Source organism: Mizuhopecten yessoensis, unplaced genomic scaffold (genome assembly GCF_002113885.1).
Source record: "Mizuhopecten yessoensis strain PY_sf001 unplaced genomic scaffold, ASM211388v2 scaffold9409, whole genome shotgun sequence".
In the NCBI taxonomy this organism is placed as follows: Eukaryota; Metazoa; Mollusca; class Bivalvia; order Pectinida; family Pectinidae; genus Mizuhopecten; species Mizuhopecten yessoensis.
In genome coordinates this window covers 622275-643245 of record NW_018408033.1, presented here as the reverse complement: position 1 = coordinate 643245, position 20971 = coordinate 622275, and the positions used below count along the sequence as shown (strand labels likewise).

Below are 20971 nucleotides of genomic sequence, written 5' to 3'. Positions count from 1 at the left end.
GACATCTATTTTTAAACATTACACCTTTGGTAGATCGTGTTTGGTATAAAAGGACTTGGCATACGACAAGGGGTATACAACGGAGACATTTTTTTCAGTTTGGACACACTTAGCTGTAGCCGAATAGTGTCTTGTCAACCCCGACTTAACGATAGCCCCGCCGAAACCCATTCGTGACCCCGAGATAAAATTCACACAGGTAAGTTATATGGGTAAAGGGAGATAACCGCAGCGTCAACAAATGAACTCGCAAAGAATAATCTAAACGCAATAGCATAGTGGTTATGAAAGTGACAGGCTATAGGATTCATATCGGTACTTAAAAACATACTATCATTGGTAGCTTTTGTACTTAAGGGTTGGGCTGAATCCCTATTTGCTGAAGCGAAAGCACACTGTAGTGCGTCATTCTTACCATTATTTAGTCGTTGCGGACTTAACTTACTTTGATAATTTCGAAAACAACGCTCCGGAAGAACGACGGAATAATTTATCCATGAATTAACACTTGTTCAGTGTATAGCCTTACAAATAACGGCATTTTAATTATAAATAGCATGGAGAAAGTTTGATATGTACAAGGAATTCAATCTCAAGTAAAGGACTGTTTGAGTCGGAGTCACCAGACAGTGGCCTTCAACCCACAGTCGTATCGTACATGTACATCTAGATATAGGTCAAAGATGACTGACACCAAACGGAATCCAGAAATCAAATTCACACAGGTAGGGTTAATTTTGCGTTGTAGGATTGTGTACATGTTGATTCTACAGAGTATTTGTGAATAGTGGCTATTGTGCATATATACATGTAACTGATGTTGACCTAAATCTACTAACTGCAAATTGTATGGCCGACCTGCTTCAGTGCTTGTGCATCGGCCGTAGTGGTAATGTCATATTGCTCGTAACAGCTGAGCTAGCTTAATAAGTACATACATTGAATAACATCAGTCTGTTACTGTTATTTTTATCGTAACTTACATATACTCTGTCATTATGTAATGAAACCCTGTCCAGTTCCGCTACACATGTCTACCTGAATCGATTACCGGACTTTAGCAAGACTACCACTTGATCGATTGGGACCACCTCCGGACAGCTGTTATCTGTGTTCACCAATGTTACCTGTGTTGTGGCTAGCATGTTTCATATACCTGCATGGTGGCATTTGTTACTACTTTCTTAGCCATAACAGATTAACCACCTCTGTGATGGGCACCTGTCTATAGTGGTCACCTCTGCGATGATCACCTGTCTATAGTGGTCACCTCTGTGATGACCACCTGTCTATAGTGGTAACCTCTGTGATGACCACCTGTTTATAGTGGTCACCTCTGTGATGGCCACCACCTGTCTACAGTGGTCACATCTGTGATGGCCACTTGTCTATAGTGGTCACCTCTTTGATGACCACTTGTCTATAATGGTCACATCTGTGATGACAACCTGTCTATAATGGTCACCTCTGTGATGGCCACCTGTCTATTGTAACTGCCTCTGTGATGGCCACTTGTCTATAGTGGTCACCTCTATGATGGCCACCTGTCTATAGTGGCTGTCTCTGTGATGGCCATCTGTCTATAGTGGTCACCTTTGTGATGGTCACCTGTCTATAGCACCACCTCTGTGATGGCTACCTGTCTATAGTGGTCACATTTGTGATGGCCACCTGTCTATAGTGGTCACCTCTATGATGACCACCTGTCTATAGTGGCTGCCTCTGTGATGGCCACCTGTCTATAGTGGTCACCTCTGTGATGGCCACCTGTCTATAATGGTCACCTCTGTGATGGCCACCTGTCTATAATGGTCACCTCTGTGAAGGCCACCAATCAGTCTTTATTGACCGTGTCTGTGATGGCCACCTGTCTATAGTGGCTGTCTCTAGGATGGCCACCTGTATATAGTGGCTGCCTCTGTGATGGCCACCTGTCTATAGTGACTGCCTCTGTGATGGCCACCTGTCTATAATGGTCACCTCTGTGAAGGCCACCAATAGGTCTTTATTGGCCGTGTCTGTGATGGCCACCTGTCTATAATGGTCACCTCTGTGAAGTCCACCAATAGGTCTTTATTGGCCGCATCTGTAATGGCCACCTGTCTATAATGGTCACCTCTGTGATTACCACCTGTCTACAGTGGTGACATATGTGATGACCACCTGTCTACAGTGGTCACATCTGTGATGACCACCTGTCTATAGTGGTCACCTCTGTGATGACCACCTGTTTATAGTGGCCACCTCTAGGGTGACCACCTGTCTATAATGGTCACATCTGTGATGACCACCTGTCTATAATGGTCACCTCTGTGATGACCGCCTGTCTATAATGGTCACATCTGCTACAGTGGTCACATCTGTGATGACCACCTGTCTATAATGGTCACCTCTTTGATGACCACTTGTCTATAATGGTCACCTCTGTGATGACCACCTGTCTATAATGGTCACATCTGTGATGACCACCTGTCTATAGTGGTCACATCTGTGATGGCCACCTGTCTATAATGGTCACCTCTGTGATGACCACCTGTCTATAATGGTCACATCTGTGATGACCACCTGTCTATAATGGTCACCTCTGTGATGACCACCTGTCTATAATGGTCACATCTGTGATGACCACCTGTCTATAGTGGTCACCTCTGTGATGGCCACCTGCAGTCTATAGTGACCACCTCTGTGATAACCACCAGTCCATAGTTTCCACCTCAGTAATTGTCACCTGTCTGTTATGTCCACCTCTTTGCCATTGTCCCCTTTCTATATACATGCTCTCATGAATCTTCACTCTTGGTACCTGTCTATAGTAACCATGCATCTTCAACATTGCTACCCTTATGTGAAAATATTTGAAATGATATTCGGGGATCAACAAGCATGTCAAATGGTAAATATGTTATTTTTAGATTTCCTTCTTATCGTTAACACCCAATCTAGAGGAAGCCAAAAATAAAATACACTGAAACAGGTACATTAAACTTGTAAATATTTTATAAATAGAATATCCATGTTTTCTTTTTAAAAATTCAATTATAAAAATTTGTGAGAAATGTTTATTCTACGGGAAAAGATGAACATAATTTATTGGGGGGGGGGGTCTGTGTGGCTGTGTTTGACCCATTACTTATCCTAGTTTGTATAATGCCCTGCAGTCTAACCACTATAGTTAGCTTTCTAGCATGCCACTCTATCAATTAAATTGAATCCCTCTCTAATGGTCAAATGTACAGTTAAAACCTGCCACAGCTGTCTGTAGTAACCACCTTGCTATCAATACCACCTGACTGTAGTAACCACCTTGCTGTCAATACCACCTGTCTATAGCGACCATCTTGTTAACTTTATCGCTGTCTATATTGACCACCTCTTTACCGTAGTTTCCTGTCTATGATAGAGACTTCTTTATCACGGTCAAATTCATTGACAAATTATTCACTGCTCATGAACATAAAGTATCTCAAACAAATGGTGGGTGGTTATAAAATATAACTTGTTAAATTTCAGATTGTACACCTAGTTCACTGAGTGACTAATAATTATAATGAGAGAACACATTTAGATAAACATGATAATTACCCAGTCATCACAAGTTTGGGGACTTTTTGTCCGAAAACATTAACAATATATCGGGAAAACCTGTATAGAAATGCACAATTTCTGTTTCTCATTAGGGATATATTTGTTTGGAATCATGATGTCACCATTGGAGGTACATAACATCATAAAAGTCAGACCAAAGAAATCAAACGAAAGTTGGGTTCATACATTTGTATGGGTAAGGCCAGATAAACAATATATGTGTTTCCTGTAACATGTTGGAAAAATTAAGGGTAGGGGTATAGGTAGGTATAAGCAACAAATGATATTTTAACAAATAATTTTACGTAGTTTTTATTGCGGAGTGATCTTGACTTAAACAGTGCCTCTTTAAAAATTGCCTTAAAAAGTTGAAGGTAGGTAGGGTTACGGGAAACACCAAACATTTTTGTTTGGCCTAACATAAAATGTTAATTTACTCCTTGCATGATTTTCAGTGATTCAGGGAAACATATAGTGTTTTTTCGAGAAATAATGTTTCCCTATTTTTATTTACATACATGTATATACATCATGTATCAGCGTCCTATTCTGTGTTACAGATATTTGTCAACAATGAGTTTTGTGACTCCGTGAGTGGGAAGGTGTTCCCTACCATCAACCCATGTACTGGGGACAAGATCTGTGATGTCCAAGAGGCAGATAAGGTAAACAACAAAATAACACTTTGTGGCCAGAGGCAGATAACCTACAGGAAAACAACAAAAATAACACTTTGGGGCGGAGTTCTGCTGTGCATATCTATGTACTGTAATAATCAAAATGACGAACATGTATTTTGCAGTCAATTTGTTTTCCAAAACAAGACTATAGTTAGGTTTGAATTGAAAGTAACTGGAATCCTAATAGAAAACAATCAATAGTATGAAAACACACATTTTCAAACACAGTAAGAAGAGAAAAGTTAATAAATTCTTCAAAGCAATTGCTTTTTGCATGCATATATATACTATGTTCAGTATTTTTTCCTCATTAGAATTTTTATAATCATTGATTCCTTTTCACAAGTAGATGCACATCTAGCTAATATAGATAAATACAGGGAGTTCATTCATGTATGTAAGATTCAAATTTAAAAAAAAATGTGTTAGGGGTCAAGAGAGGCCAGTTTGAAGGGGAATAAGATAACTAAATTACTGGTAAATGTCGTTTTCTCATTGCACACTAAACCAGGCTGATGTTGATAAGGCTGTGGAAGCGGCAAGGGCCGCAGTCAAACGTGGCTCCCCCTGGAGGAGGATGGATGCATCAAAGAGGGGAAAACTCCTGTCTAAATTTGCCGACCTCCTGGACAGAGATGAGGACTACATCGCGGTAAGATTTCAATGACATTTATTCTACATTTAAAAGAAATTTTCTCCAAAAAGCATTCAAACTAAGGTTAGATCCTGCAGATCTATCTTATGATAAGAATAAATTTGGATGATTGGAATAAAAAAACAAAATATAAAACAAATGGGCTTGATAGGGTAATGCATGCACATATAAAGTAATGATAATAGCCAGACTTTTATGTAGCCAAATAGCCGATGTTGGTATTTTTCATTGAGGAAATAATACAAAACTATTGAATGGTATATATCTGCCTTACACAATTGGGTGTGGTATGTAAACCTGCTGTATTCACCGGGTATTGTACGTGTATCACAACCAGAGACAACTATAATCTATGTGGGGTTCTCGGAATAATAATATACAATGTTTGATATATCGCCCAATCTAGCTAGAATAAGCCATTCTAAAGCGCTTTACAGTACATTGATATACAATTCAAACAATCAATATTGAGGAATTTGCACCAGCTGCCTTATCAGGTGCTAGCTACTAGTCCTATGCCATCTGGCTAATATCTCCCTATGTGTGTATGCCAGTGTGTATGCTGGAGATGTAATGTGTTATGTTTGTAGTGGGACCGTACTTCCAACAATATCATTTATAGTGCCATCTCACTTGAATGCTACAGCACAGATACCACAACACCCACCCCAGGCCATTGTATACTCCACCTGTGTTGTTGGAGTTGTGTGGGCATGGTCAGAGGTTTCCTACTGTCATGACATTGAAGAGACCAATATTGATATGTTACACCCATTGCAACACTTGGAATCACTATATTTTCCCTCTCCCACTTAATCATTCATTTTGGCAGCGTCAGATATTTGCTTAGATACATATCAAAGGACCTAGTGTATAACCCTTTCACCACTGTAGACCATAATGGACTCCTCCATATCAACACGTGGTAGAGTCTACTAAAGTTACATAGGGGGGAAAGGGATAAATGTTAAATCAAAATTATAGTGTTGTGGATACAAACAGGTGTGGCACACAGATCCTCGACCCAAACTATGGCCTGTGGGGCGGGGATTTATGACACATCTGTTCATGTGTACAGGGTAGGCACTAGTGCCTTTTCATCATGTCGTGGTATTATTACAGAGCCTAGAGACTGTTGACAATGGTAAGCCCTATGCCGACTCTCTGGATGACATCCATGCCAGCTCAGATGTAATGAGATATTATGCTGGCTGGGCAGACAAAAACAGTGGCAAGACCATCCCCTCAGGTAACTGCATATTTATGGCATGTCAACCCTAGTGTCACCCTGATAAAATACGAAAAAAAACACCTAGCTGCTTCCCACTGACTCGGATAGGGAGAATACCTCTTTTGCTCTTTATTTAAATAATGGAACTAGTAAACCAGTGAACCTGTATTACATAATGATAGCGACCTGATTACTTCGTCAAATCGTGATGCATCCTGATAAATATTACAAGGTACTTAATTGCATGATAAATGGTTTCACATTATTTTATGCATGCAAGACTTTGATAAAAAATGCCTTCATAAAAAAATTGTTAGGAAAAGTGTTTCAATAAATTTATTTGTACATGTATATATTTTTGTGTTGAAAATATTTTTATGCTGCATGAATTGAAAAAACGATTATAAAAGATCATTAATTCGTCTATAATGAAATACACTTTTGTCTAAATTTCAGATGGAGACTTGTTCACCTTCACGAGACATGAACCGATCGGTGTTTGTGGACAGATTATACCGGTAGGAATATATTACAATCTGCGCTAGTGATGTCAGGATTCACAGCACATTTTTCCCAATCAAAATCTGAAGAAAATCCCGTATTTCTGAGAGTAACATGGTTTTCTAAGCTGCTGTGAATGTTAAAAAAGTAAACATGTAAAAAGTACCTCAGCTCTTTGTAGATGTTTGTTAAATTTATTTAAATATTTATTATTACTTGCTTAGACTGTCAAAAAAAGACAGGCAGTAATTAACTGGTTGGTGTCCCTTACAACTCAAAATTAAACATGGTTACTATAATCATCAGTCATTGTGAAACCTGTATTTTTATCTGGTAATTGTGAACTCTAAGCTACTTTGCGTAGGGTTACATGTGTCAGTGGTCGTAAAGTTGTGTTGATATTTCACTCCGTCTCATGATCGATTGTTGTCAAATTAGCTGCATTTGAATTTGTTTTAATGAAGAAAGAGAGCAGTTCTGTTCTCATGAAATTATTAAGAGATTAATGATCACTATACATAATTTCTAAGCATTGATTGTTAATAAAGAAATACAGTCGAACGTGACTTTTAAAAGTATGCTAATCACTTTTTAACTCACTTCTAGAAAATATTCTAATAGAGGCAAAATATCTTTTACTTCAATTATGGTTTCTTTGGCTCCATTTCTTTTTATTCGTGAAACTCCTATGCAGTTATATTTGGGTACATGTTTGCAGTGGAACTATCCAATTATGATGATGGCATGGAAGCTGGGCCCAGCCTTGGCCTGCGGTAACACTGTGGTCCTAAAACCTGCCGAACAGACACCACTCACCGCCCTCTACTGTGCCTCTCTTCTCAAGGAGGTACAAATGTTGTTTTGCTTACATATAGGCTATTTCACACTAAATGTCACCACAACAATTCAAAAATATGTAAGAAGGGAAAGAACAAATGGAAACGACTGGCTATAGACTACCTATTGGCATTTGTGAATTGGTATAAAAAACCTTTCTATGAACTATTGTGCACAGTGGCAGGTTTTCTAGGATTGAGACCCCCCTTCCCCTTCCCCCTATAAAACAAAATATATGAATTTTCATTAAAAGCCATCTATGTTATTATCATATTTGTCCAATTCTTGTAATTCCTGGAGAATTTCTTGAAATCACCCAGAGTGTGGTCTGAGGTTTCACCACTGTTGAAATTAAATGTTGAAGTGAAACTGACAGGTTCGATGACCACTTTCAGCGGACCCTATTTGGCGGAGTTATAGCCCCTTGAATAATGAAAAACTTCATTATCTGCCATGCTTCGTTTACGTGCAATAACTACGTGTGATAATTGCTGTAGATATTGTTCAGATGTTACAACCAAACTCTGTATGCACATCCGCTTCATGCTAAGTTTGCCAACCGATCTGATTTGTGCATATTTACAAATAATCAATGAGGTAAAGTTTTTTTTTTTTTTCTTCAAGTGTCAAGCTATACATTATGTCTCAACAGCACCATACTCACATGTTTAAACCTAACCTCAATAATGTTAACCTACAATATGTCTTGCAAGCGGGGGATAAAAATTTCACGAATTTGCTTGTTCATCAACATTTTGCCCTAGAAGTAATTTAATGTAAAAATCAAAAACATCAAGATTAAAACACTGTATTAATTTTATATTTTGATGGTTTTTTGATTGTCTATACTAACCTTGCAGGCAGGGTTCCCTGCAGGAGTGGTAAACGTTGTCCCTGGTTACGGACCGACAGCAGGGGCTGCCATAGCGGAACACATGCATGTGGACAAGGTCGCGTTCACTGGCTCTACAGAGGTGAGTTTATACCTTTACATATCAAAGAGTAAGTACTGTCACATGTAATAAAGATATTGTAACAATATAAATAACAATTTAGTAGAATCTTCATTGTAGCTGTGTCTTACCAATAGATCTCAAGGGGAAAACAGGGCAGCAGAATAAGTATCAAGCAAATATGTTTGAATATTAATTAATTTTTATTATATGCTTGAACATTTCTTGCAATCACATTGGTCGGATCCTATGCACGTGACCAGTCCTCAAAAACTCATGTAGACTGGTTATCCGGTGAATATTGGAATATGGAAATTCCCCGGAACCTGTCGTAGCGATATGCGCAGTTAGAACCTCAGCGAATCGCTTTTCATGTTCATATCACATCACATTCACCAGCACAAAAGTCCATACTTGTATAATACTCTTTACCTACATAGTGCATAATATACATGTACCATTGCTTTATATGTACACGAAATTCAAGTCTGCATATCTACACTGAAAGCAATGGTCATGTATACCAAGTACCCAGCTGGTTGAGTATTGTTACAGTCGGGAAATAGGAGGGGGAAATACTGCCTTAATGGCAAGCTAGTTTTTCCAGTGATGGAGTCATAACCCTGTGATGAGATCACTTGTTTAGCAACATCAAGCGTATTCAGTGGCTTGATAAGTGACCGCTCGCAGGTTACATTTGGTAGCAGCGTAGTGACCCTGTGGAACCATGTTACAGCAGTTCCTGATGTTAAGCCCTTTCACCCCTATGCAACTTTAATAGACTCTACTATGCATTGATCTGGATGAGTCCATTATGGTCTACAGTGGTGAAAGGGTTAGGGACGGTGCATTGGGACACAAGGCGAACCAAAAGGATTCTGCAGGTCAAATCTCACAACCAGACCTGTCGGAAGGGGGAATAGTGTAAAGCAGTCAAAAGAAAGAGGGGGGGGGGGGGGGGGGGGGTGGAAATACTGTCTTACTGGCAGGCTAGCTTTTTCTTGTCGTGCGGTATAACCCTGTGACGTGTTCACTTGTTTAGCAACGTTAGGCGTGGTCAGTAGCTGGATGGGAGACCATCTACACATTAAAGTATTCTGTCTAGATTTTGGAGGTTTTAGACTTGAAAACTTATCTTGTTAAATTTCCACCATAAATTGGTGTCATAACAAATGAAACAACATTACAGTGTGTAGTGGTGTGTACATATTTAGAGTTGTCAGTATTGTCAAAATATCTACAGGTATATGCTGATCTGTTTGTGTTACAGGTCGGAAAGCTGGTGATGCAAGCGGCAGGATGCAGTAATCTGAAGCGGGTCAGTCTGGAGCTCGGAGGCAAAAGTCCACTCGTCATCTTCGCAGACTCAGATAGTATGTCAGAAAGGGATTTTTGTCAGCTCCCTTAAAAGTTGGACATCCAAATGTTCAGTTCAGACATTAACATGCATCTACACTCTCAACCATAACATTTACTGTTGCGTTAAAACCCCATCAGGTCTTCCATTTTTAAGGCTGATATTTAATACATTCGTCCATCTTTAAGTGATTATAAGAAACAGGAGGTTGGTAACGACCTATGTGCTGGTACTGATCTAATGTCCCACTTCTCCAACTTAAAAAAATCTGTGATAAACTAGCTGGCCTTCCACCACAAGAAAAGTACAATTATATTAAATTTGTTTCGTGCCACATGTAGTGTACTACATGTATACTATACATAAAATGTCTATAACTGGCCTCCCATATCAAAGTACAATGTATGTTCATTTTTTTATTTCTATAAACTGCACATACCACTGAGAAATGCTTAATATAGTTCAAAAGGAATAAGTGCCTTAAAGCACAGAATGCAAAACAGAAAAAATGACATTTTCAGACATTTTGAAAAATTAAACTTATTGTGAAGTTTTAAGTAATAAACTGACAGTTTTATAGAGAGGTATCGTTTGCTTGAACTGTAATACAATTGCAAATACATGAGCATGTACACTCCTTTTAATGTGGGAATTGAAGGTAGAGATCTATTGGTGCATAACCTGCATACTGTACATTGTACCTGTACTACCCTGGTATTTGGGAGATCTGTCTTGTTCCATTGGTTTCACAAAGATTAATCTCTTATATTCAGTAAAAAATAAATCATCTTGTGGACACAGATATACATTTCTCTAAAACAAGAGCAGTAAATATACACTCCACCATTTCTAAAAACTTTCTTCAGGTTGGTAAGTATGGATTATGAAAAGTTCTTTTTACACAACCAATATAATTTTCTATGTGACGTTTCTATGACTAGTACACTGTCACCATCATCAGACAAAAAGGCGTAGCTGAATCGAGTCATTTCGGTACATGTATAATAACTGTTGTACATACGCTTACAGCATAGCCAAATCAACATCGATTTTATAGACAACTTGTATACATTCTACACCTTTGTGTGCATACGCTTCACTGGTCATTTGTCTGATGAAGGTGACAGTGTACATATCGTACTAGTCATCGAAATGTCACATAGAATTTTTTATTGGTTGTGTAAAAAGAACTTTTCATAATACACTACGCCATGTTTTTGAAACAGTTGATGCAGCAGTTTACTGGGCGCACGCTGGTATCATGAACAACCATGGACAGAACTGCTGTGCAGGGTCCCGCACATTTGTAGAGGAGAGTATCTATGACGAGTTCGTGCAGAAATCTAAACAGATGGCAGAGTTTAGGATGGTGGGTGATCCATTCGAGGATGCCACACAACAAGGACCACAGGTAAGCTGTGGCGTAATCTATGGTGTCAGATTTTATTAAATATTACCTGTACTCATATTGTCCTCGTAAGGATGGGTTTTCAATATAAACAGTTTTTGTACTCACATTTAGTATTTGGGATATGGGTTGAACTCTATGTTCTCCCAAGGCTGTGTTAGCGACGATGGTACAATGTACTGATGTAGTGGAACTAGACTGGGTCGATTGCTGGGTTTAATTTGAATCCCTGCCTACCATGCATTTCTCTTTCTCCTGTTACAAATTTGGCACCCAACAAAATATTCCCACGGGGATGGTATTGGGTCTTGCTTCTAGTCCTCTTGAAATATACATATTAAAATTTGAGTTTCATATCATAATTTATATACTTTATATTTAGGTATAGACAGGGTCGTTTGCTTTGTTACATCAAATTAGTTCTCAACGACTTTTTAAGCTAATTTTGATTGATATCTTGCCAATTAAGGTCATCCATTTAAATAACTCAATTTTTAATACATGTAGGTAGACGAGGAGCAGTTTAAAAAGATCTTGTCTTATGTGGAGGCAGGGAAGGCTGAAGGTGCCAAGCTGGAGTTTGGTGGTGAGCGTCATGGCGACAAAGGATATTTCATCAAACCAGCTGTCTTCTCCAATGTAACCAATGAAATGAAGATAGCTAGGGAGGAGGTAAGATAGCTAGGGAGGAGGTAAGATAGCTAGGTAGGAGAAAAGATAGCTAGGGAGGAGGTAAGATAGCTAGGGAGGAGGTAAGATAGCTAGGGAGGAGGTAAGACATACAAATATATAGATACAAATTTAGCAATATCTGAGTTAGTAACTGTTTACATTAATACTGTTTACATTTAATCAAATTTCCATTAAATATGCATTAAAATCAGAAAAAATAATTAAAACAACCCTATCAAAAATTGTAGTACAGTAATATTTTTTTCCAATGATATCAATTACTTTCAACATTTCATCAATACTTAATGGCACTTAATCACGCCCAATGGTTTCGGTTATTTATTCAGTGAATTTTAATTACTATATCTTTTTTTTACCTATTTCAATGGAAAGCTTGCTGTCCTTAATCAGATTGCTAGGATTTTAATGGTCTTGGGCTAACAATCAATTGTAATTTTTAACCAAATTTAAATGATAGTCTTCCCTGTGGTGAGCACATGCAAAGTTTTTTTTAATGTAAATTAAACTATGATTATTTTGAATATAGATAAGGGTTTCAGGTTTAGTGTCTTCAATTAGAAGGTTTTTTTACCAAGTAATTTTCTGTCATGAGCCCAATGATCATCCTACAGTTTAAAAAAAATTAACATTCTGTATTTATCCTGCAACTCCATAAAGTGATTGAGGTACAATAAAACAGACCTGTTTTTACAAGAAAAGCATTTTATTAAATAGATTTCCTTGAAATAAATGATTGGTGCCAACAATGAAATAAACATGAAGGCACAACGTACTGCAAAATGTCATAGACAGTAAGATGGAATCACAATCACAATCACAATCAGTTTTGGCACATTTTCTGCTTTATTTAGGCTGAAAAAAAGGAGAATTTTTTCTTTCATAGTGTTAGTGTACAAGTAAAAAGATGAATAAGGCCACAAATAAAATGTATATTGAGATACGAAAATGGTATAGGAAATCCGGTTTTAGCATGTCATGTGATTTTGGGTATGGCTATCTGTTTGTGAAAGAAAATTAACAAGCATTCTTATAAAGTGTATGAACACTGTATAATATAATGTTTGGCTGCGTTAACGTAGTTTTCTGACGACGAGATTTTTTTTATATAATAATGCGTCGGCAGGGGCAGAGGAGGCCGGGTATTAATATTAGTACTATTTAAGTTTATGAGGCCACTTGTCTGGCACATCCAGGATGTGATACAGGATGAGTTATTTATTAGGGTTAATAACATACGGTTTTACATGTAAGTCTTGCACTTCTCTGTTTAAGTTAATGTTACATGTTGTAGATTTTTGGACCTGTCCAGACCATCATAAAGTTTAAGGACCTTGATGAAGCAATAGAGAAGGCCAACAGCACAAAGTACGGTCTGGCTGCTGGGGTCATCACCAAAGACATTAACAAGGCCATGATGTTTGCCCAGAATGTGGATGCTGGCAGTGTCTGGTATGTCTCCCATCTTCCTTGATTAAGAATTTGTTATAAAAATAATAATAATAATTTGAGGTTCTTATATACCGCTTTATCACAACCTAGTTTGTAGGTCGTCTCAAAGCGGTTCACAAGTTATTATCCGTGGTTATAGGGCCTTTGAAACCAGCCAATATCTTTCTTAACTCCCTGGGGAGCATACAGCCGGTGCTGGCATTCCGGTGCTCACAGCTAGCATTCAACAATTCTAGCACATGCCCAACCACATACTCATTTACAGCTGAGTAGACTGGAACAAGCGGAGTAAAGTATCTTGCTCAGAGATACAGCACAGTGCCGTGCCATGACTCAAACCCGCAACCCCTCGGTCACGAGCCCGGCGTTCTACCATTAGACTACTGTGCCTCTTATGTTACTTTACCCACACACCTCCCCCTCCAAGTAATCCATATTCCCTTACTTTACGTGTTCCTCAATATAAGTAACTGCATGCTCTTAGTACAATAAATTATATTAGAATCTATTTACTTTCAATTAAAAAAACATTTTAGAAAAATAAAAGCTTCGTAGCAATGATAGCCGCAGCAAGTGTATTGATATTGAAATGTTTATTTTTTAATTTGGTTTTGACTTTTTTCCTCAAATCAGGTTTTTCTTATCAAATTCATTGTATTTGAATTCTCTCATTGATAGAAAACAGGATTACAAAGTACATTGTATCTATAAATAAGAGTACCAAAAAGGTACTACTTTCCTCGTGTCGTGGTAGGGAAAGGGTCACACTACAGCTCACAATAGGATACAGGCAACTATAGTTTAATCTATAGACTATTTAGACTGGGGTCCACGATAGAAATGTTAACACTAAAAACACTTGTGTTAGACCCTTCCACACATTATACAATATACCAATTTCCTTAAAGCAAACATTTTACATTAGGGATTTAATTTAATTTATTTTGTGACTTTAGATAGTCCATCCCTGCTCCATTATGTTCATATCTGGAATAGAAATGTTCAAACTAGTGATTTTCAAAACCATCAAAGATTCACTCTTCTTTTGTAATTTCAGGATAAACTGCTATGACATGATCACACCTCAGACTCCATTTGGTGGCTTCAAGCAGTCAGGGCAGGGGAGAGAACTGTACGTAGTATTCAATTTATATTAGGCATAATATAGATATGATTTCTTAATGAATATTTACCACTTGTTTTATAAAAAAAATAAAAATTCAAGGACACCAATAGCGACATTTCTATAACATTGAATAAATTAAAGTGATAAATTTGAAGAATTGTTTTTTGTATTGTGAAAGATTTTAGGCCAAGGAATCAAAAGAAAAAGAAAAAGTGGTATAAATACAGTATAAAAAACCCAATCTCCAAATGTGTCCAAATACTTCATGTAACTGAAAATAAGTGGATCTATTCTACCAATAAATATCAAGTTTGTTTTGAACACCAAAAGTAATACAAAAAATAACTTTGCGATCACAGCTTTCAAAACCTTGATTTTCTTTGTCAAGCAAAGAGTGCAAATGACTGGTGTCTCGACTCTAAGATAAATTGCTAAAAACAAGTCACTGAGTCTTTTTTTGCCAAGTCAGTTAAGTCAGCTATCAATATAATATTGAGATGTTTCTTCCAAATACAGTAGCACTATTACTGTAGGCAGTCAGAGAGATGGTAAATACAGTAGCACTATTACTGTAGGCAGTCAGAGGGATGGTTAATATGTTTAGCCATTCCATCCCTTACAATGATCATTTGCACTCTTCGCTTGACAAAGGAAACAGACATTTTTGTAAGCTTATGAAATAACTTTCCATTTACTCTTCATATTCAAAACAGATTTATGATTTATTATTCATACCAAACAAATGCATCTCATTCTGGAGGATCTAGTTAAACAGTTTTAAAAGAAGCATTTAGTATCTGCATTACAACAAATAATTAGAAAAACAGAACACATATTATAATGAAGTCGATTTCAATACAAATAACAGAGTTATTGCTCTTGGCATCCAAAAACCTGAGCAATAACTACATTGATTCTGAAAAAGTTTTTTGAATATTCAAGGCTTTAAAGTAAATGAATGTTATAGTTTGTATGTCCATCCTCTTGTTAGAATTTGTTCAAACTGTACTGAGCTGACAGCAGAGGCCTTTTTTGAAGTCCTACAGTTAGAATAAAATCTGTGTAATGGAGGGATTATATAAGTACGACACAATTTGCTGTATATAAGGAATTTTTTGGCACTGGTTCAGTTTTGCCTTTTTTTGGTCTTCACTATATTGAGGGAAAATTTATCATTACAGTGTATATAAGGAACAGCATAATAAAGAAAGTAATCAGATGTGAAGGACTAAATTATAAATTATAAATTGGTGAATATGAATTGACCAGTGAGGACACGAGTTTGATTTGGGAAATTTTTCAAGTATCTGTAGTATTAATATGATAGCTAGTTACATTGTTAGGGGATACCTGGATAATTCTGTACAGTATAGAGTAAGGGAAGACTAGACCAGGGATACGTGGATACTTCGTTAGAGTATAGAGTAAGGGTAGACTAGGCCAGGGATACCTGGATACTTCTGTAGAGTATAGAGTAAGGGTAGACTAGACCAGGGATATCTGGATACTTCTGTAGAGTATAGAGTAAGGGTAGACTAGGCCAGGGATACCTGGATACTTCTGTAGAGTATAGAGTAAGGGTAGACTAGACCAGGGATACCTGGATACTTCTGTAGAGTATAGAGTAAGGGTAGACTAGACCAGAGATACCTGGATACTTCTGTAGAGTATAGAGTTACAGGGTAGACTTGACCAAGGATACCTGGATACTAATGTAGAGTATAGAGGTATAGGGTAGACTAGACCAGGGATACCTGGATTCTTCTGTAGAGTATAGAGTTACAGGGTAGACTAGGCCAGGGATATCTGGATACTTCTGTAGAGTATAGAGTAAGGGTAGACTAGGCCAGGGATACCTGGATACTTCTGTAGAGTATAAAGTTATAGGGGAGACTAGACCAGGGATACCTGGATACTTCTGTAGCGGATAGAGTAAGGGTAGACTAGGCCAGGGATACCTGGATACTTCTGTAGAGAATAAAGTTATAGGGTAGACTAGACCAGGGATACCTGGATACTTCTGTAGAGGATAGAGTAAGGGTAGACTAGGCCAGGGATACCTGGACACTTCTGTACAGTATAAAGTTATAGGGTAGACTAGACCAGGGATACCTGGATACTTCTGTACAGTATAAAGTTATAGGGTAGACTAGGCTAGGGATACCTGGATACTTCTGTACAGTATAGAGTAAGGGTAGACTAGGCCAGGGATACCTGGATACTTCTGTACAGTATAAAGTTATAGGGTAGACTAGGCTAGGGATACCTGGATACTTCTGTACAGTATAGAGTAAGGGTAGACTTGACCAAGGATACCTGGATACTTCTGTACAGTATAGAGAAAGGGTAGACTAGACCAGGGATACCTGGATACTTCTGTAGAGTATAGAGTTATAGGGTAGACTAGGCCAGGGGTACCTGAATACTTCTGTAGAGTATAGAGGTATAGGGTAGACTAGACCAGGGATACCTGGATACTTCTGTAGAGTATAGAGTAAGGGTAAACTTGACCAGGGATACCTGGATACTTCTGTAGAGTAAAGAGTTATAGGGTAGACTAGGCCAGGGGTACCTGAATACTTCTTTAGAGTATAGAGGTATAGGGTAGACTAGACCAGGGATACGTGGATAATTCTGTAGAGTATAGAGTAAGGGTAGACTAGACCAGGGATACCTGGTTACTTATGTAGAGTATAGAGTTATAGGGTAGACTAGGCCAGGGGTACCTGAATGCTTCTGTAGAGTATAGAGGTATAGGGTAGACTAGAACAGGGATACCTGGATACTTCTGTAGAGTATAGAGTTACAGGGTAGACTTGACCAAGGATACCTGGATACTTCTGTACAGTATAGAGTAAGGGTAGACTAGACCAAGGATACCTGGATACTTCTGTACAGTATAGAGTAAGGGTAGACTAGACCAAGGATACCTGGATACTTCTGTACAGTATAGAGAAAGGGGAGACTAGACCAGGGATACCTGGATACTTCTGTACAGTATAAAGTTATAGGGTAGACTAGGCTAGGGATACCTGGATACTTCTGTACAGTATAGAGTTATAGGTTAGACTAGACCAGGTATACCTGGATACTTCTGTAGAGTATAGAGTAAGTGTAGACTAGACCAGGGATACCTGGATACTTCTGTACAGTATAAAGTTATAGGGTAGACTAGGCTAGGGATACCTGGATACTTCTGTACAGTATAGAGTAAGGGTAGACTTGACCAAGGATACCTGGATACTTCTGTACAGTATAGAGTAAGGGTAGACTAGACCAAGGATACCTGGATACTTCTGTAGAGTATAGAGTTACAGGGTAGACTTGACCAAGGATACCTGGATACTTCTGTACAGTATAGAGAAAGGGTAGACTAGACCAGGGATACCTGGATACATCTGTAGAGTATAGAGTTACAGGGTAGACTAGACCAGGGATACCTGGATACTTCTGTACAGTATAGAGTTATAGGTTAGACTAGACCAGGGATACCTGGATACTTCTGTAGAGTATAGAGTAAGGGGAGACTAGACCAGGGATATCTGGATACTTCTGTAGAATATAGAGTAAGGGTAGACTAGACCAGAGATACCTGGATACTTATGTAGAGTATAGAGTAAGGGTAGACTAGACCAGGGATACCTGGATACTTATGTGGTGTATAGAGTAAGAGAAGACTAAGCCAATACACAATATTTTTTCATCAAATGTGGGAAATTGATGCAGCAAGTACAGTATAGAGATATTAAAGCAATTATGTAACCTTTAATTGATTTTAATTGATTACAGTGGAGAATATGCTCTCAAGGAATACACAGAAGTCAAAACTGTAAGTATTATTTGACCTTTAATGTCAACAAGTGACTTATGCGACTAGAATGTATTTTCAAAGACATTGATAACCTGTTGATGGATTTTGTAGAAGATAATCTTGTCAAAGTTAAAAATTAACAGAAATTAATTGACTTTTGGAAATCCATGAAAATGTTGTATAATGAAAACTTAATGGTTATGAATTTGAACGAAGTTTAACACTATGTAGGGGTTATATAGGGCCTCGGTATTACTGTCTAGTTGTTCATTTTGTGGGGCTAACATTTCGCAGTCGTCAGGATGTAAACTAAATTTCACGTTACAATGCCAGGAAAATATATACGTAGGGCTCAAGAGGAACTTTTGAATTTGGGTGTTTGGATTTATTTTACAAACGTTTTATCAAAATAATGTAAATATGATATTGAAATGGTGTTTTATCTTTGTATATTTAATATTTGCAGCCATCTTTGGTGACTGCAAATATGGCGAAATTATACCCTCTGTGAAAATTACCAACTACATGGTTTTGTATATGCATGCTTCATGTAAAGCACATTATAGGGGGTTATATACATCAGTACGAGCTATATTGCTGTTCTATTCCAAATATATTTTTGTTTCTGTTCGCAGGTGACAATGATGATTCCGGAGAAGAATTCCTAGATTGTGTGAATGAATCGGCAATCACCCAAAAAACTATTCAATTATGCAATGAGATTTTATCCAATCAAACATTTGACCTTAAAATGTGATTTACAAGGTTGATGCATATAAAACAACATATTTAGATACTCCAGCTGACGAAATCTTACATGATATCCAGTTCTTGAATTATCTATTTTATACAGTTTGTCTGGTACATGTAAGCAATATTGAGTGCCATACTTTACTTGCCTATGGAAAGACAATATTTTTTTACCTTGCTGTTGTGTACAATGGAAAGTTTGGTGTTCGTTTATAGCACTGCACCTGGCCAAAAGGACCATGTGGGCTTATTCTGTAGTGCGGTGTCCATAATAGGTCGATCAACTTTTTATACGCCCGTCACATTTGACGGGAGTATTATGGTATGGGGTTGTCCGTCCGTCCTGAAACTTGGTATACATCATAATCATGGTATGAAATTGTGTCTCCCTTAAAAGAATTTTGATTCGCCTATTTTTTGCAAAAGTTATTGCCATTTGTTCATTTCAGTATTTGATTATTGTCCGGCGATCACCTCCTACATTTTTTGACCGATCTCCTTGAAACTTGGTATACATCATAATCATAATATGAAGTTGTGTCTCCCTTAACTGAATTTTGATTTGATAATTCTTCCAAAAGTTATTGTCCTTTGTTTATTTCAGTATTTGATTTTTTGTCCGGAGATTTTCTACTTCATTTTTTATAGCATGTCAGCTAACCACTCTTAGAATGATGCAGATCTTATTTCAATGTAAAAAAGTATATAACACTAGATGACATTCGAAGGGCGTATATTGTTTTTTTAACCCATTCACCCCTGAAGACACATTTGAACTCTTCCAATTCAAAGGTTGGTATAGTTCATTATGAAATTTCAGGGGTGAATGAGTTAATAGACAACTCCTCCTGCTGTATGAAGCATCAGTGGGCCGAGGAGACTCAATTTTGTACAAGCAAAGTGTGTAACATTTAATTATTGAGACATTTCTCCGTTTTCTCTATTTCCTTAAGGCCGATAAACAAATTGCTATAGGTTGCTATATTTCAATACAATATGGGATCAATGATGACTGCCTGTGTTTGATTGGTTGAGACATTTTCAACTTCTCAACTTATGTATGCCAGGCCAAAGTTAACCAAATCTGATCTGAATAATGTTGTCATTGTTCTTAACGCACAGGTCATGGTATTTTTTATATTGATTCAAGAGCCACACTAGCCAACCTTGGGTCTAACTGGATGAGACTTGTTTGACTTATGCTGAATTTCAGTACATTTGCACTTACCCTGAACGAAGTGTTATTATTTAAATTATTTGAATTTGGTAAGTAAGAAATTTTGGATTGCCACCATGGTCTTGAGGTATAACAGAAGCATTTTAACCTCTTTTCTCATTTGGATATCAAAAGAAACTTATGTCTGATACAGGACTATAAGGCCCCTTAAGTACAAGTCACTAGAAGGATATAATTTATCATCCTTTAATTATATGATAGTTTGTCTTATAAGATTATTTAGATCACTCTGCAGGAAGAAAAATTACTTTATATCCCTCAAATATCCCTCACGTGACAGAGTTTTTCAGAGCCTCTGTAGAAAAATGTGCTCCTGAAATCAAAATAACTGAAGCAGATGACAACAATCCTGCGGAAACCTTATTGTTTTCAGTGTTGTGTAATTGTTCTGTTTCAATAAAATGAACTATTTATATTTTCCTTACAGGAAGGATACATGGCTTTTTTTTCCCTTGAAAACAATTGACTGTGTTTCCCTACCACAATAAATGTATAATGTGCAACAGTAGTATAGGTGACTGTCACACGTATTTATATATTTATAGATGTATGAAGCTACTTGTTAACTGGGAACTTTATAGGATTATTTGTTCAGGACTAATAGAATCTCTCACCCCCTTGGGGTTGAAATCTCAACCCGAGGGAGGGGGGGGGGGAGATTCTTATGCTTGGCAACTTAAGAATCTTTCCCCGGGGGT

The 20971-nt window shown here is 37.6% G+C and overlaps 1 protein-coding gene across 2 annotated transcripts; it reads left to right on the top strand.

Moving 5' to 3' along the window:
• On the top strand, positions 1–19396 carry LOC110458028 (aldehyde dehydrogenase, mitochondrial-like). Of its 2 annotated transcripts, none has more exons than XM_021509571.1 (14): positions 1–199; positions 4146–4250; positions 4777–4917; positions 6043–6169; positions 6608–6669; positions 7371–7499; positions 8350–8463; positions 9713–9815; positions 11026–11210; positions 11715–11879; positions 13192–13349; positions 14407–14481; positions 18265–18304; positions 18922–19396. In XM_021509571.1, exons 3-14 carry the CDS (start codon positions 4843–4845, stop codon positions 18952–18954), a joined length of 1266 nt encoding a protein of 421 aa, XP_021365246.1. In that variant the 5' UTR covers positions 1–199; positions 4146–4250; positions 4777–4842; the 3' UTR covers positions 18955–19396. The 2 variants fall into 2 exon arrangements, with proteins under 2 accessions (XP_021365246.1, XP_021365245.1); XM_021509570.1 differs by lacking the exon at positions 1–199 and adding an exon at positions 564–725.
• Positions 19397–20971: the final 1575 nt, after the last annotated feature.

What these genes read in the sequence shown, in the direction of transcription:
- LOC110458028 (XM_021509570.1), top strand. Translation starts at nt 684, where the DNA reads ATGACTGACACCAAACGGAATCCAGAAATCAAATTCACACAG. An exon ending in TGGCAAGACCATCCCCTCAG is followed by an intron (nt 6,170 to 6,607) that starts GTAACTGCATAT and finishes TCTAAATTTCAG; the next exon opens with ATGGAGACTTGTTCACCTTC. An exon ending in GTGGATGCTGGCAGTGTCTG is followed by an intron (nt 13,350 to 14,406) that starts GTATGTCTCCCA and finishes TTGTAATTTCAG; the next exon opens with GATAAACTGCTATGACATGA.